An 18,783-nucleotide genomic window follows, 5' to 3' on the forward strand; every position below is an offset into this window, starting at 1 on the left:
AAATATTGCCAATAGAGAAGAATATTATGATTCGAATACTGAGATACACAATAAGTGAAACACCCCTTCCCAATGCATTGAACACTGAACACTGCATGTAAAAAATATATTAAGATGGCAATGAAATATGGCACAAATGGGGAAGAAAGGAGAAAAAAAACCCCTTTGGTGAGAGAAAGCACACAGACCTAAAAACCCTACGGTTGAATGCTTTTTGATGCGTTTACATTTTCTGACCAAATTATGTCTCTATCTTGAGTAGAGAATTGAGAGATGTACTATTAAACCGCTGAGCAAGACCACGGATGACAAGAACAATAACATCCCTGAGGTGTCGTGAATGCACCATGAGGTCTACTTCATTCTCGCTGTCCACCACGATCCTAAGTCGACGTTGGTCATTTCGGAAAAGCTCCACCTGTCATAACCGACCTGGAACCTTTAGTTTTTATGAAAAATAAAGAATTCATAAATGAATGGCCTAAAATATCAGTATCCCTACTTTAACAGCCTACAAATCTTCTCCTAAAATGCTTCATTTGATGATTCAGGTACCGAAAGAGGCCTACTCCTAATTTCTTGTTTAGGCCATCAATTCTTGAGTCTTCATAAGCAATCATTCATCACTAATTTATTATTATTATTATTATTTTTCAGTTATATTAAAAAAAAATTCTACTTTTAAAAATTTTGAAGGTTCTTGAATAGAGTTTATCAATTCATATGATCCTATAATTTAATGGACCAACTAAAGGAGAGCAGCCGTGGATTGCCTTGTCCACCAGAGACATAAAATCAGCTCTAACAAGAAACAAGCTTACATGAAAAGGAGGAGCATAGCTTCCACGCATTTCAGTAGTAGGAAATGAAGTCTTTGATCCTGGCTTCACAACCTTGACTCGTTTTCTATTAATTTCTAGGACTCTTCTCTCAAGACATCCTTCTCCTGGAACCTGCAATATAATAATGATAAAATAGATCATTTTTTTTTTCTTTTTGAAAAACAATAACCACATCTAAGAAGGACAAGATAGAAATGAAATAAGAACCTTTTTAGGATTACGGTCCTTGTCACATAGTACCTGTTTCAGAGATTTAAGCAGTAAGTCTAGGAAATTGAAAAGTATAAACGAACTTTGCCAGTCCAAATGTCAAGTCATATTGTCTAAATTTTTTTTTCACTAGGATAAGTCTTCTGGTAAATTTCTAATTAATTCCCCATTTTGGCTCCTTTATTTGGTTTGTAGTACTTAACAACTTTTCTGAAATTGATATAACATTGATTTATAAAAAAATTTTAAAGCATCTCTTAGGAGCTTCACGAAATTCTAAGGAATTTCCTAAACTGGTCTTGAGACTTTTGATGTTGAACGAGTAAGGGCAGATTGTTTACCTGTATATTTCATAGTAACAAAAGTAAAAGATACTCCGCTTGAAAAATCCTTTTGTTATTTGCTTTTTACTATTTACCTTTTGTTTTCTATTCTTTTTTTTTTTTGGTTTCTATTCATTTTTTGCCAAAAAAAAGCAAAAGCATTATGATTAAAAGAAAGTCAATAAAAAACAAGGAATATAATCTCACCTCAAACTTTACAGAACCAAGATCAAGCTTCTGTTTCACTTCTTTAAAAACATCAGGCTCTGCAAATTAGACAATGCCCAAATAAACAACAGTATAGAAACAAAGAATATGTTAAAAGTTAGAGGACAATATGTACAACAGTACAAAGCACCTGCACCATGCTGAAGTCCGCCTTTCTTGTAAGACAATGTATACATCTAAATCATTCACGTCTAATAACTAAGAATGGAAATATGAAAAGTTATCTAATACCAGCTAAAACCCAGCCAAAATATAATCTTTATGCAGAGCTCAATCAAACCACCTGATGTGAGTTTACCCAACAAGAATGTGATGAAAACTTCCATGAATAAAGAGATGGATACAATTCAGCATGTTAACTTAAACAGACAAGAAAATTCACAATAACAAACCTTTAATTTGGCATTTTTAGAGTACAATGTAGGTTACCCAAAAAAACATAGAATTATGCTTTCAAAACATTTTTGTAAAAACTATGAGCTGCACCCCACAAAGTTCAAACGAAGTTTAGGTTTTTATTTGTCTGAATGCTATACGACATTAATGAAAAGTTGTTCATTTGATGTCATTTTGAACATCATGGTCTACAATATTAATACCAGTAATAATTATTAAGTGAAAAAAGAGTAGGAGGTGAGCCTCAGAATTACCAACTGCAATTGGCTCTGTTGATGCAGAAACAGGTTGCCCTTCAATGCCATCCTCTCTTACTGGGGTATAAATAGCCACCAACCTGTACCCCACATCATCCACATTAGCTTCATACATTCTCCCTGTTTCACCTGCAGCATCAGTCAATCTTTCAGAACATATAAATAGAAGGTTTGGAACTTGGATATTATACTTTAAATTTTCAGTTAATTTCCCTTATAATCTAATAAGAGAAGTTAAATATCTTAAGAAAAGAAGGTTAAAGCTGTCAGCACGTAGCCAGGCACTACATACATTATATATTACTTTTCCGCAACGTCCTACAAAACAAGATCAAAGGTAGCTATTTGAACTACAATCAGATACCCCTCACTCCACTGAACTTGCTGATATGACGCTGAAAACATAAGTTCTTTTTTGTGCCTTTACACCGAATTGCAAAGTGTCACAGTGCAAGCCAATAAGTTGTCTGTTCAGGTAATATGGCTGGAAGCATATTGTTAACAAGCTAACATCAAGTTTCCACTTTCTCACAGATCGTAATGTCACTGGATCCTTTTGATTCAGTAAACAAAAATGGAGGCTCAAGAATGTAACCGCATAACAGTCGGTATTATGCTTAATAAACTAACATCAATTTCAAAAAGTAATGCAGGGTTGACTTGATTATGTTTCCCCTTCATTGCTGATGTCTCTGATTCCAAAATAAATGTTTCCTACTAAGAAAATTAAATTCTCAACTTTTGACCAGAAACAAGGGCAAAAATACATTCTGCTGGAATCCAATGATTGGATATTTCGACCAACCAACCATGTCAATAATTGAAATCCTTAGCAGGCCCAATGATTTAGCATACCTGGTATGGAGATAAGATCAGGACTGCCAACCATTGACCTAAGCCACTGAATCTTACTTTTTCCTTCTTTTCCTCCAGTATAAATGCCACGGACAGCATATAAATTGGTGTGAAAGCCCCTTCCTTCAATCTCTAGCTTATCAATTCTAGGAATCCCTGAATATAAAGAGACCTTCAGTATCAAATGCAAAAACAGATGAAAAGAATAAATAACTAAATGATTCTTAATATAAAAACAACTGCACTAATAATTCTTATTTAGGATGTCTTTTGATATCTCCAATTTCTATTAAATTATTTCCTCCACCAACGCAAGCACCTGTTTTGCCTAAAGAGGAGTTTTATCCTGACTTAAAAACTGGAACCTAATATTACTATACCTCACTCAAGATGATTCTGACTTTATGACCATTTCATTTGAAAATGAAGATAAATTAGTGAAAGAGCTATAATCATACTAATTTCTTAAGCAAGAGAAACTTTTCCTTCCGAGTGAATGTTAAATGCAAATAACCTGGCAATACAGATGCAGTCTCAGCATATGCTGGCTCACTTGACCTTCCAAACACATCAGTCACAATACATTCGCATCTTAGGCATCTACCAATGTCCTCATACCGAACTTTGAAAGAGCAGGAACGTTGTGAAGGTAAAGGCTCAAAGGATTTTCTATCTCCTGTTTCTGATGAAAAGAACCTGCAGGATCCCATATGTCACATTTAAAACAAAATGAAATAGCAACTGCTGATATGAGAAAACAAAAAAGTATTTTTATTGCATTGTTTATGTTCTAAGCTTTTTAATGCTTCAAATTGATTCCCTTCACAATTGAGGTTCATGTTAAAAGAGTTCATGGTGACATGGAGACAATACCATTGATAGTGGACATCTTTCTTGTACTTGCTCCAAACACATTGTTGAATTTCACTTTTTGGAATCACTTCAACAGCAGTTAGTACATCACCTTCTATTGCCTTTCCAGTGAGAGCGAGCATCTCTACTATTGGAACCTCTGAAGGGCAGGAATTTTTTCAAGTCAAATGAAAATGATGTTTTTCAAGTTGCAGAAAATAACTGAATATATATTTTGTACTTAGCATCAATTAGGATGTGTTCAAGTGTGAGGGGAGGTTAGAGGTTTGGATAGAAATTCTACGATTGAGTGGTAATACTCTCCTCTCATATACCAAAAATATGCAAGAATACATTGGTTGCTGATATGAACACCAACAACTTAGTTAAATGAAATGAATATGGTAAATTGTCAAGTTCACGCCTCAGTGGACAGGCTTGAAATCATAACTCACATAATTGAAGCTGAAATATACAAGGGCAACATGGCAGCAGGACTAGACCAGATGGAACAGGGGATGCAAGTAAAGAAGAGAATACATAACAAACAAATGATGAAATGCTTGTCTTCTTGATGAGATGAAAATTCCATATCGTCTTGCCCTCTACAAAAATAACTATCTCAAATAATGTTTCGCTTCCCAACAAAGGCAAATGTTTCACTTACCAGGGAGAACAATTTCAGTTGGTTCAGACAGGCTAAGCTCTCCAACAACTGAATCTGAACGAACTGGTGTGTACCTGAGAAGCATTTCACAGCTTAAAATGAACATACAACTAAATGTAAGCAATAAGGCTTCTAATGGTTTGGATATTAAATTTAGAAGGGTTAATACACTATGTTCTATGTAAAGAAAACTCAATACATGATCCTGACATTCAACAAATTTCTAAAAGAAACAAACAAGACAATAAGCAGTCAAGTTTCAGGAAAATTATTTGGTAAGGACCAGATAATACTTTTCTTAGAGAATATCTAGCCTCCTAGTCAAAGGAGTATAATGGAACACTAACCCAAACAACAAACGGCTGTTGTAATCTGCATCAGTGACTTCATAAGTTTTACTGTTAGCCCCATTGATAAGAATGATTGTTCCATCATTAGCTTCTCTGTACCAACTAAAGAGACTTGATCCCTCATATCCACCAGAATATTCTCCCTCCCCAGAATATAGCCCTGAAGCCAGCTTCTCCACATGAACACTAGAAACTACTGGAGGAGCTGCAATATTTTTCACATTTAATGTGTTAAAGGAAAAAAGGATTCGAAAAGAAATAACAAATGCAGCATCTGCATATTATATGAACACTCAACCATTCAAGCTCAACAAAAAGTTTTTAACCATGAATATCATACTATGATAAGATAATGCTTTGTAAAGACTTTGGTTGGCAGGTGCACAGGTGCATGTCATTCACTATCAAGCAAAAATATATGAAGTATAAGTGAAGGAAAACAGATATACCTGGTATAACTGGTGAGTTGGAAATTGCAACTAATAGCTTTCCAGATCTGCCGTCAACACGAATGGGTAGCCAATGTAATGCTAAATAAGCACCCACATCTTCAAGTGATGGAGTATAAGTGCTGCCAAAGTAGCAGATCTTAATAAATGTTTATTTTATAGATGCAGAACAAAATAAAAAATCCTGGAACCTATCACATCATATTAAAACTTACAATGTTTGACCACACGTGACAACATCTTCAGAAGAACTAGATATATCTGTCAATGCCGACCTGTCTAGCTTAGTCTTTGTTCTGTACCAAGTGTACTCTCCAACACCTTCCAGTCCACCAAAATATGTTTTCTGAGGGACAACCTCCTGGTTCTCATGGCAATCAGGAATGACAAGGTCCAACCCCACTGGGTCCGCTGATACAAGAAAATTTTGGGTTAGGTGAGAGCAATAGGCATGGGATCAAGTGCAGAAATAAAAAAATAAACAAACAAATCAATAATCAGCTGTTCACCATACAACTCACCAGGAGAAATTTCACCAGTTATTACGCTCTTAGGATTCCCTTTGACTCCATCTTTGCGCATGGGAGTATAAACAAGTTCAATACTTCTTCCCACATCATCAAGAGTTAAATCCAGAAACTCTGGGAAGATACGCAAGAATTTCAGCCTTGCACCTCCAAATGGCTATCCAGAATATTATAATTAACATTCAACAACAAAACTCACCATCAGTACTTAGTTTCTCCTTGACACCATTGTTTTTCACTCTAAACCATTCATGGAAACAGTCTCCCCTCTCCCTGAATCACAAACAAGAAATTCAGTTTGACATGTCTGATTACTACAAGTAGGATACAAAACTCAGCCTCATCAAAGATGATGGCATATCACCAAGGGTCTCACCCTCCAATATATGAAGCAAGGAAGCTCAGCCGCTGTCCCTCCATCATTGATCCAAGAAACTCCAGAGATTGACAAGTAGGGGGACCTGCATTTCAAATTTAATTTTCAGTTTACATCTATTTCCATTATTCAGAACTGAAAGAGGTAACCCAATAGGTAAACAAATGAATGAAGAAAAACAGCAAAAAGAACGTTCTAGAAAAATCTCAGAAAGTTAACTCCATACCAGCGACTATAGGTCCAATTTGTTCAGAAAGAACAATGGGACCACGAGCCCAATCACTTCTCACAGGCTCACATGAAACTGAAATAAAGAAGCCAATATCATCAACTGACAGCATATATGATGAGGCACTGGCACGCCTAATCTCACATTGCGAACCATCTGAACTAGTCTGCAGATACAAATTCTTGATTAATAAGTCACAGAAAGAGCAAATAAAATTCTACAACGCAACAAACATGAAAGAAGTGTAATAAAATTTCACCCATTTCAGCTCAGAAAACCATTAAGTTTTTTCAAGGGCTTTACAGAAAAACAGTCAACTAATTACCCGAAACCAGCGAAAAACTGAATCTCCCTCTTCACCACCCCAGTACTTTTTGTCAACACTCAGAACAGTCCCTTCAACAGCATGTCCAACTATCTGCAAAGCAAGTAATCTCGGGCTTCCTGATCATAAGAGGCACTCAGCATAAGAATAAAATTAAGTTGTTCCAAATTTAACAACCATAAATTCACCACAATAAATTCTCCTTTAGAAGCAGCACAAGACAAGCAAAAGGGCTTCGTTGACAGGGCAAAAGAAACAAAGATTACTCCATTATTAAATTGCAGAAAGAAAAACAAAAATGGATATCAGACATGCAAAAAAAAAAACGTGTACTTAAGTGCATTCTAGATTAGACATGTCACAAAGTGGATATGGAACATGTATTTACTATGCTTCCCACCAAAAGCATATTATAAGAATCGCATATTTGATAGTAAAGCCACCATATTTATCCAATACAAGTTTATTCGTGCATCCTTTCTAGTAAATAGGGTTATTTTTGCAGTATGACAATAAGGAAAATGTACTAAGTTAGAGAAGACGTAACTTATAATGGATTTCAGAAGAAAACAATATATTAAGATGGTGGCTACATTTGAATCAATCCAATACAATCTAGACCGTCTCGCTAAAATAAGCACAAAGCCATCAAGTAGATGAAACTGGGTAAAAATGAGACAATCTTACAGTCCTAAATAACAAACTTCTCTCAAATGTCACTTTTTCCAATTCAACAATCATTCTCCAAATAATGTAAATGATTACAAAATACTTTTTTCCAATTCCACTACAAAAGTTCAACTAGTTAAAATTTAACATGTTGGAGGAGGAAAGAACAAGATAGCATATGATTATACACTTAAATTTTAAAAGATAAATGTTGAGATAAAGATAAAAATTTACCAGGACGAACACGATCCTGTCCCAAGCAAGTTCTTGGCTCACCTACAATCCCATCATCCCGCACTGGGGTACACTGAAAAGAGATGAATTTACCAATCGCATCTTTGGTTACGCGATACTGAAGAAGCCCTGAAACCTCATGAATCAGAGCACCAGTGTCATTTTCAACCTACAGATTCCAAGAACATATAAGTTAGTAAGAGCAAAATTCATGTACAAACTTATGTTGAATGCATCTAATGCCTTTCTCTTTTCTTGATATTTTGGTAGTATTTTTGTATTCTCTTGCCCCCCCTTTTTTTTCTTTTCTTCTTCTTCTTCATAATTAGAATAGAATCAAAAGATTAAAAGAGTTTCACATGAAGCTTAATACATTTAAAACATCAAACTTAACATTGGGAGTAAACTCAACACCATTTTGCAAAGTTAACAAAACCATATGAGAACCCTAGGTAACAGAAATATATACCTCATGAAGGTACCAATTGTATATACTCTTTCCTTCATGACCCCCTATATAGCCATATGATGCTGTCAGGATACTGCCTTCAGTGTAATCACCCGTGATAGATAAGAAATTTAGGCTGGGGGGAAGAGCTGTAATGAAAAGTATATAAACATGTACATGAATTACATAAGTGACTTATGGAAACCAAAAGGACAAAAAAGGTTGAGATCAAAGCACCAGTTAATACTTTAACTAGACTTCCCTTATAATTCTCTTCCATTAAAATCCAACATGAAAAGTCCAGAAATAGGAAAAAGTTTACTTACTCTCCACTGCTCTTTCCGATATAACGTATACTGGTTCACCAGATTCACCATCAGGAGTCATTGGAGTATATTTTGCAACAATATAATAGCCAACTGCTCCTAAGGGTATTCGGAATGCCTAAATAACAGTTTGGCTCAAATAAGAATTCGCATCGAGTATACAAGTGCAAAGATAAGAGACTACATGCGCAGATGTTTTAATCACCACCTACCTTCGCAACCTTGGACGTGCTCATTGCTTCAAGGTCATTCACACCATTGAATGTCGAAGAATTTGTCTTAAACCATTGTACTCTGCTTGAACCTTCAGTACCTCCAGTGACTGAACCAGTCACAGTAACCTTACTGTTTTCCCTCAAATCACCAATTATCTTAACATTTGTTACTTTCGGTGGAGCTGGAAATATAAAAAATAAGGCCTCAAAACCAAAGAATTTAAGAACAGGAAAGCAAGTGTGCAATTACACATCATGCTGACTAAGCATTAATCGTCTTCTATAAGGATGATAAACAAGGACTGAAATCTCAATATCATTGCTAAATTTCTCATCCCAAGTAGGAATGTCATATGAATAAGATGGTAGAGCACAAATAATAAACAAGCTGGAAACGTAAGAATAGCTTGCAATCAGTATAAACAGATAACAATACCTCAACATACAAATTAAAACTATTTTAGGGTAACATTCAATAAGTCTGAAGTCAAAGACAAGTGAGAAGTTTCCAGAAAATATTAGAAAGGAGTACTACAATTGTCCTTTACAGTAATGATGATAGAGAAGGTGCCACAGTTTGCAGCAGACTTTTATTTTTTTTTAACAGGTTATGCATGATAAAGAGTATAAGAATCCACTCCTAAAAGCAACCTGAGAGTTGCCCATAAAAATTAAGTTAAATCACTATGATATCAGTTTCTCAAACACCAAACTTTTTTAATAATGGATCTACTACCAGTTTAATAAACAAACAATAATAAGAGAAACATAAACATAAATGGGCATACCTTGCCTCACTGTACCAGAGACTATTGACACAGATTCCCCTTCCTGTCCTGAAAATTGTGAATACCACCACATTACTATACAATTCAAGGTTCCTCGATGGTAAACAAGCATGTAAAACTTCAAAACAAGGGGACGTGGACATACCCTCAAAGTTTATAGGTATATATGTGAAAGCCAAGCGTCGACCAACATCTTCTTTGGTCAAAGTATACTCAGATGTACCACTTGTCACCAATAAAAAGTCTCTGTCAACAAATTCCAGTGAATGGAGATGTGAAAAACTTAACTAAAATAAAGTAATGTAGCAAAACTGTATGAAAAGAAAGTTTAGTAAAAGCCTCTAGCAATAATGTTATAATCCACTCATCAAAATAAGGGAATTCTTGAGAAGTTATTTCCATACAGCAGAAAGTACAACTCAAACACAAACATAAGAGAGCCTAAGTGAACAATGAAACCATATAAAAATAAGGCAACATAACAAACTGTACATAATTTATATTAAATATGAAGATAGATGAAAAGCTTAGGAAACAATTTTCTAAAAATAATCCAGCCATCAAGATAAAGAAGTGCCCATGAAGTTATCCATACACAACAGAAAAAAGAGCTGTGTGCGTAAGAGGAATGCCCACAACAAATATATATAGCGAGAAAGAACACAAATGAACAACAGTCTGTAAACAGAATGAGATTAACTTCAACTTTTGAACAATACAATAGGTGAAGAATTTTATTTACTTATGTACTCATTGCAGTCATGGAACAAAGTGTACTAACCCAGTCTCCTTATTCTCACGTAACCACTCAAACTTGCTGGGACCCTCTCTTCCTCCAAAGTAATTGCCAACTCCTCTGATAACATTTCCTTCTACAGCATCTCCAATAATTCGGACATTACTGACGGACGGAGGAGCTGCAAGCATGATCATAATCATTTAAAATTGAAATTGCAAAATTGGAATAAAAACAGAAGAAGAGGAACAATAGGGCATATGCTCCCCATAACATCTAATTGCAGTCCTCAACTTGGAATCTCTTTGTTGAACTGTAAAAACAAGGAACAGATGACCGGCCTCAACAGAAATGTAAACCTGAATCTAATTACAAAGATGCCAAGCCTTCAAGAAGACATCAATGTCTTTTGAACAATGACCCGACAAAGTATAACATGCAGCTTACATGCATACAACAATGTGAATCAGCTGATTCAAATCCAAACAACTACCATAGAAATCACATACAACTAATATGGAAATAAGTTATCTGCCAGAAAGAAAGCGAAAGCATAAATTAAAAAATTGTGATGCAACCAACCAACTTTAGTGATAGATTTAAGAAACAAAAGTAAATTAAATCAAAGCTGGAAGAACAAGTTATAGACAGATTTTGCCCACGAACCTGCTTTTACAAAATCAGTATACTTATATTGAGGCTCCCCTTTAGCACCTTCCTCTGTGACTGGTGTATACATAAAGACCAAACTGGAGTCAATGTCAGCTATGGTCAATCGATACTCCTCATCCTCTGCTCCAGTGATTACCACTGGGCTGCTGTTCCACCTTCTCCTTAACCAGCTGAAAATAGTGGACAACAAACAAGTTATCCATATAGTTTCCTTCAAAACGAATCCACAAGCAAGCATGTACATTTATCAGTTTATACAAGTCCTGAAACTACTTTAAGTGGCATTTGTACCTAGCAACACCCTTCCCAGGAGTCCCGCCACACCATGCAACCTTAGCATGACCCTTGATTATGTTACCTTCCACCAGTTCCCCATCTACTTCAAGGTTTACAACCTTTGGAATTCCATTCCCTTCACAAGGCAGAGAACTAAGCTTTAAAAGTGGTGAATATAAGACTGATTTGTACAAAATGATTAAACACACTGACAGTGTGCTTGTGCATAGACATCCCACAGACATGCATGGAGATTCTGCTATCTGCATGCACACTCACAAAGGCATATTGCAAAACAAAGAAGCAAATTATGTTTTTGATGTGAATCCTTAATTACAATGTCAAAAAATCATCATTAAGCTAACACAAGTTCAAAAGCTAAATGCCATATAGACAAGAAAAAACTTAATAGCTACAGGGCGTAGGGTATACCTCGTGCAATTGGGGACGATATGGCAAAAATTGGAGGATACTCAGTTTGCCCTAAAACTGGAGTACATTCCACTTTCAAAATTTTACCTATTTCGTCATGCTTTGGCCAGTAAACCTACTTATTACATGATAATATAATAGATTTAGCCCAAAAAAAATAAGAAAGAAAAAGATGCCATTATAAGCCACAAGATAGAAGTATTAATTGACCAAAAAGATTAACGCACAAGAATCAATCACCTCTTCATCAGCATCAGGAATAGCAATGAAATTCGAAAGTGTTCTCTCTCCCAAAAACCATTTATACTTTAAGATTATATCTGGATCAGTGCTCAGCGTGCTCTCCTGACCAAAAACAATGTGGCAGTGACAAGCATCCTCTTCAAAAGGCTTGTCAATGGAGGCTTCTTTAAGCAGATATCCAGGAGGAAAATGATCCTTCCATTGCTCAAACAGGAAGCGAAATGTTGAGTCTGCTGACAAAACCATACATTAAAACACACAACTTCTACAGGAGACCATGTATGATTTTTACATGCAATTATCCCCATGCAGAATACTGAGTTGAATCCAGCAATCCTAAACTCAGCCCATATGCCACATATGCTTTAGGATCAACTAAAAAGCGAATATTCAAGTCCAATGAATATATAAATGTTAGGAAAATATAAAACATTTCAAGGCCCAACTACACTTCATCTTTGTCCCTTTTCTGTTATTGCTGTAACAATATAACAACATCAAAGAAGAATGCTTTCACAAGTACATATCCCTCCCTCCCCTTTTTTACTGCCATATGAACCTATTGCTGGAATCACATTAATCACGTGCTATTCACAGAATGACATTTATGCATGAAACTTCTCCTAAAACAAGTGGCATCATATACTCGACAAATTGTGCATACTGTTAACTGTCCCAAAGATGCAATGCAAGCTTGATACACTATTGAAACTATGGCTATTAGCAATAATTAGCAAAGGAAATGATAATAGGGAGTGTGTTACAAAATACAAACCTGCTGCCTGCTCTGGACGGGAAAACTCCCAACCATCCCTGATGCACAAAGCTGTATGTGTAGGATAGCGCTTTGCAAGTGACAGCTCATCTCGGGAAAGATCTATGAGAATATCCCATTTTAATCCCAAAGGGCATTGAAGCAAACTAACTTATAGATAGTAAAAAACAATGTTTCTCTCTCACTTAGAAATAGATAATGCATAGAACAACAAAAGAAACACTCTGCAGTTTCCTAAACCAATATATAAATATACCAAAAATAATAGTACCTCTATCATTAAATTTCTTCAAGGTAGGACCAACAAGCAAAATGGAAGCTGCTTCCAGATGAGGCATCTTAAGTACAGGGTTCTCCTCCACTCGCAAATGCTGCAACACAGCAGAATTAGAGAACACATTATGATGTAGCATATACAAGTTCATATTACAAACTCATGGCACTAACTAACCTCAAGGACAGGAAGATAAGGAAAACCCTTTAGAGTTGATATTCTGTTTTTGCTGGCAGCTAAAACCTGTGCAGGAAAATATGAAACAAATTATATCAAGAGTATACAATAAACCACGAAATTAAATGAAGAACAACCAATAATAAGCAAACAATCAAAACAGGAAACAAACCTGTAATCGAGGTTGGCTTGCCATTGAAAGAGACTTCAACTTGTTTTGAGCAACAGAGAGAAACTAGAGAAAAAAGGGAAAAGCAAAAAAAAGTGCAAATATTTAGAAGGCCATAATAAAATGTAAATTATGAAACATGATCATCAAAATAGATACTCCTTTAAGAGCTCACCTCCAAGTTAGGAAGCTGAGGTAAGCTAACAAGTGAAGTGATTTGGTTGCCAGCAAGATATAATTGCTACACAAGCAATAAATATATCAGGACCATAATGCATGGAGGACACCAACATTCACTCTTGGCATTCAAGAATGAAGTATGCAAGAGAGGCAAACCTGTAGAGCTTTGCAATTCTCAAGAGGTTCAAATCCAGGCCCTTTAAAATCATTAAAGCTCAAATCAAGAACCTGGAAAGAATTTAGTCTAAAATCAATTACCAAGTTAGTCATAAATATAAATATAATAAATAATTTCCTACGTGTCTTTAGGTGTGTGAGAGACAAAATGTGTAATTCACAAATTAACAAACCTTCACTCGTGTCAATATTTCAACTCCTTCCAGTGTTGATAAGAGATTGTCTCTGAGATAAACAAACTGCCCAATAAAAGAATTAGTAGAAGGAACAATAATAGGAAATTCAGAAAAACTTCTCAAGTAATATTCTATTCTCATCACATAGTCCTGCCAATATGAACAATAAATATAATTATATGAAACTGATTTCACTTCAGTTCCTAAGTTGCTTCGTCCGTGCCTCAAACTTATATTCTCGATAATAATTATGAGCACACAAGCTTTACAGTTATACAAAGTTGTAGGAATCAAAATTTATTAAAACATCAATAATAAATTTAGAATCCAGGCTCTCAGTCCCTACGTCAACGAGTAAGCATGTCAAGTTCTCAAAGTTCTCAACAAATGGGATCTTAAAATGGAGAATACCCCAAACAAATGAGCAAATGTAGAAGCCATACACTAGCAACCAAAGGGCTAAGTGTCTTATCAGACCTTAATTATAAAGAAGTTTCAGAGGGCTTTTACAAGCGGAAAAAGAGAGAGGAAATTGTCTGAGATGGTGCAACGCTAAATTACATAAATTAACAAAATTTGATTAATGGGATGGATTTATATTAGTATATCTGATAAGGAATTAGTTTACCTCTAGGTTTGGTGACAAGTTCAAGCCACTAGCATTGAGGCTGCGCACTCTATGGCCCCTAAGATCCAATCTCTGACAATGCAATGGGGAAACAAAATAACTGTATCAAATAGAAGCTTAGCCAGAAGAAATATGACATTTGATGAGTAGTTATCTAAACAGCCATAGGAGAATATAAATGTGTGCGTGTGTAGGTAAATTTACAAACACAATCAACAAAAAGTACGACTTCAATAACAGTGTAAAGGACTGGCAGATATCTACTTGGGGAAAATGGCTCATCTTATACACGTCTAGGCTATAGTTTTGGTCTTCCTAGTATGAGCAACAGTCAAGTATTCATGCATGAGGAAATCAGCAAATAAGTGATGTCCCTAAAACATAGTTGATTCAAAGATGAGTTTTTCTTACTGCAATCATTCTTACAATGGTCACTTTAAGATAAATCCTATAAAGCAGACTAGATGGTTCCACAAGCATATCAAGGATTACTATACCTGTTTTCCAGAATTGGGACCAAACTTAAGGTGTGGCAAAATCCAATTGTAAAGTATACATGTTGAAATCAACAGAAAAAGCAATGTCACTGAAACATATTAGGTTCTTTATTCATATTGCTAATGCACATATTAGGTTCTTCATTAACACCAAATCCTAGAAAGCAGACTAGGTAGATCCAGAAGCATACCTATGATAACCATGTCTAAATTAGGGACACAGTTAACAATATTGATGCATACCATCACACATGCTCTGCTGTGACAAATATTCTTACCACATCATCACCAGCTTTGATCTCCACCTGTGGAAGAACAATGAAACGTGAATCTCTACTTTCTGGGGTGGCTGCTTTCTTCCGCCCAGATAAATTAGAACTCCTATCCAGAGATGATGACAAAGACCCGGCTCTTAAACCACTGGATACTGAAGGTGACCTAGCAGTTGGAGAAGCAACCTTTGAGATTGTCTTTCGACTTGTGCTACTCGCAGTGCTGTCCAGTGATGAAGAAGTAATCTTTTTCAAAGAAGAAGAGGTTGATAATGCAGGCTTTACTGTAGATTTTCTCACAGTCTTTTGTATACTAGTATCGGATGCAGTCGATGTACTTAAGCGTCCTCGGAGCATCTCCGGTGACACCGGAACTGATTTCCTAGTCTCTGAAAGGTTTGCTCGAGATGTGTGTTTTATTGCCACTGAAGGCAGTGAACTTCTTCTGAGTTCTGGTAGGGACCGCCTAACTGACTCAGTAGCTGAAGGAGTGGTGGGTTTCTTGCCTGCAATAGTATTAGCATTATTTTGCTGTCTTGCATTAGAGGCTGATGACTTCTCAGGCACGCCCCCAGTGCTGTTTCTTCTTATCGCCGCAACAGAATTTGATGATCGCAGTGAGGAAGATACAGTTGATCTGGCAAAACCTGAACTCAATTCAGATCCATTTCTAGTATCACTTCTCTTTTTGGTTGAATTAGTCAGTTCTGAGACTTTTGACTCTGCTGCTTCACTAGATTTCCCAGATTTATTAAACTTTTTCACGCTCTCTGCTGGACTTGCGGCGACCTGGTTCTCCAAATTTAGGGGCTCTTCCACCGGATCTTCGCCAGGTTGTGCTTCGGGGTCCTCCATTTTAAGCTACGAAGCTAGTTCTAGCAAATCAAAAACAAATGCGTCATTCAACTCCGCGAGAGTTCTAATCAACAAACTCAAAATTGAAACTTTCCCACATTGTTCTCTGTTTAAGAAATACCAAAAGGCAAAAGCAAAACGAAAGGAAACTAAACAGTTATGCTTACAAGAAATTTGCTGCTCATCTATCTTAATTGAGCTTAACCAAAATAAGTTAAATTCCCAGTTGCTTCAAAAGCAAATTAAATTAAATAAGTAACCAAATTCATTCTTAAATTTCATTTTCTTTGTAATATGAAAGGTGATTTGGTCACCGACAAAACATGGTTAAAAAAGAAAAGAAAGCAAAAAACAAGCATTGACTTTAAACGTTCACAATGTTCACTCACTGTAACCACTGTTTAAGTTAAGGCGTCTCTTTCAGTCCTTTAAAACCAACCCGAATACAAAAATAAAGTTAAAAAACAAAATGGGAGCTCTTTTTCCTTCCCACTTCCCTAACTTTTCTTAGCTACCAAACGGATAAGAATGCAACCAAAACCGAACCATATTACGCCTAACAAAATTCAAAAATGAACCAAAATTAAAAAATTTTTTGAAAAAAACGACTTACAAAGTGCAAGGTTCAGCAGATAAGTTTGGTATGAATATTATATGAAGAGAAAGATCATGCTTGGATCTGGCAGAAAATGCAGGTTCTTTAGCTAAATTTGAAGCGTTTTTACTCGATCTGACGGGGAGAGTGTGTTAAAAAAGAGAGAAGAAGTCGACGAGGAAGACAAAAGCAAAATGTGAAAGAAAAAGCAAAAAGAAAAAGAAGAAAAAAAAGAGAGAGAATCTTTATGGTCTTAGCTGAATGCAGAGCAATGTAGATCTGGTGAAGGGAAAGTACGAAACAGTTCTAGAAAGAAATTAGTACTAATTACTATTAGGGTTCTTAGATTTTAGCAGAAAATAAGAAAAAGAAGTGATGTTGGTGAGAAAGGGGCACACAAAACAAAGATAAAAAAGGTAAAGTAGGAGAGAGAGAGACAAAGAGAAATGGGGGAGTTGGAGAAGATAAGCTGAAAGGATTAGAAAAAGAGAGAGAGAGAGAGAGAGAGCAAAGACAGAGAGGAGAGAGTGCATGCGCTTGTTTTGTTGTCTTTAAATAACTTATATTTTTGAAAAATGTTTCTATGTGTGATTAAATAATTGACGCCACATTTTGAAATGGCGGAAAATACTGTTTGAAAAATCTGACGAGCTCACTCACTCAGAACTCCTCCACCTGAGTTAAAGAGTCTGACTCGAATCTGTTTTTGGATAATACGTTACTTTCAAATCGTTTTTCCTTCGTTTTTTTGGGAGGGCCGATTTGAGACAATACAAGGAGTGAGTATTGGGTGGATTTAGATCATTGGGTCTATTTAATTTTAAATTTTTGAATATTTTATTAATCGAATTCTTTGACAAAATAATAGAACTATATTTAAAATTAAATTTAATCAATTTATTATTTTTAGATTTTATATTATATTATAAATAATAAATAGTTAAAATTAATCAAAATAATTGAATAAATTAAATTCAATAATTTCAATCTCAATGATTTATTCGAATCCAAATACAATCATAACCTAACAAAGTAAGAAAAAAACAAAACAACGTCTTTAATTATATAATAATTAAAAACATTATACATGTATTATAAGATTTTTTTTCATTATTAAAAGTAACTTTTAATAATATTATTCATGCTTACTTTTTTTACAATAAAAACTTGAATTACTATGAAATAATTATGAAAAAATTAAAAAAAAAAAACAACTGATCCCAAGAATTTATGCTCGTAAGAAATAAAAGAAACTATTGATATTTAAGGTAAGAGGAAAGGACATTCAAACATTTAGTTCATTCATTAATCTCAATTTAAAAAGTACAATTTGAATTTTTTTTAATAAAAAATTAAAAAAATGTGATTAACATTAATATATATATATGGTTAATCAATATATATATATATATATATGTGGAATTAATAGCATACTAGCATATTATATTAGAAGAATAGAGAATCTAGAGGAAGAAAATAAAGTACTGCTAATCGGATTCAAGTGCTTGAATGTCAAAGCTCCCTTCAACTTTTGGCTACAGGCACCGAGAGCACGTGAATGGTGAATCATAGCTTTAGTCCCACCAACAAAATTGCAGCCTATCAAATAATCAAAGTCGTGCCTCTTTTTCGACCAAAAGGAAAACACATTACTCTTTGGATGAATAAGAGAAACAAAAAGTTTATATTTATCGAATTATGATTATTTTTATTTATATTTATATAAAGTCTTAATTTTAATAAAAAATTAATTAATATCATTTGATATTATCTATTCATGTATATATATATATATATATATATATGACACAAACAAACAATTAATATAGTTAGTTTATATAATCATAACAACACCGATTGTCAAGTCAAATGTTAAGTAAATATAAAACAATAATTTACATTAAAGTTCATAATAATTATTTTTATTAAAATTAAAAAAATTTGAATATAAATTAAAATCTTGCACAAATACGATGTAAATAAAAATTAATTGAAAAATAAATTTAGTCTAAGATTTTTTACTATTTAAGAAAAAAAAAAGACAAAACTTACAATTTCTTGATAAATTGAAGGGCTAAATTTT

At 34.7% G+C, this 18,783-nt stretch overlaps 1 protein-coding gene across 2 annotated transcripts; it reads right to left on the bottom strand.

Annotated features, from left to right (window-relative positions):
- Window positions 1-5: 5 nt before the first annotated feature.
- AIR9 (Outer arm dynein light chain 1 protein) lies at window positions 6-17,196 on the bottom strand. Of its 2 annotated transcripts, none has more exons than XM_018115618.2 (38): window positions 16,719-17,196; window positions 15,257-16,125; window positions 14,482-14,553; window positions 13,851-13,916; window positions 13,657-13,728; window positions 13,496-13,561; window positions 13,324-13,386; window positions 13,152-13,217; window positions 12,972-13,071; window positions 12,701-12,802; window positions 11,923-12,155; window positions 11,683-11,797; window positions 11,266-11,386; window positions 10,969-11,144; window positions 10,348-10,483; window positions 9,712-9,812; window positions 9,567-9,614; window positions 8,776-8,960; window positions 8,564-8,681; window positions 8,259-8,386; window positions 7,790-7,958; window positions 6,887-7,005; window positions 6,559-6,727; window positions 6,333-6,417; window positions 6,156-6,229; window positions 5,951-6,070; window positions 5,645-5,840; window positions 5,430-5,551; window positions 4,978-5,185; window positions 4,631-4,704; window positions 3,985-4,123; window positions 3,626-3,807; window positions 3,112-3,267; window positions 2,254-2,385; window positions 1,583-1,641; window positions 1,050-1,082; window positions 822-953; window positions 6-418 (listed from the first exon to the last, which is right to left on the bottom strand). In XM_018115618.2, exons 2-38 carry the CDS (start codon window positions 16,103-16,105, stop codon window positions 242-244), a joined length of 5,163 nt encoding a protein of 1,720 aa, XP_017971107.1. In that variant the 5' UTR covers window positions 16,106-16,125; window positions 16,719-17,196; the 3' UTR covers window positions 6-241. The 2 variants fall into 2 exon arrangements, with proteins under 2 accessions (XP_017971107.1, XP_017971108.1); XM_018115619.2 differs by lacking the exon at window positions 16,719-17,196 and adding an exon at window positions 16,273-16,414.
- Between the last annotated feature and the right edge of the window lie 1,587 nt (window positions 17,197-18,783).

Source organism: Theobroma cacao, chromosome 2 (genome assembly GCF_053813885.1).
Source record: "Theobroma cacao isolate CCN51 chromosome 2, ASM5381388v1, whole genome shotgun sequence".
Lineage (NCBI taxonomy): Eukaryota > Viridiplantae > Streptophyta > Magnoliopsida > Malvales > Malvaceae > Theobroma > Theobroma cacao.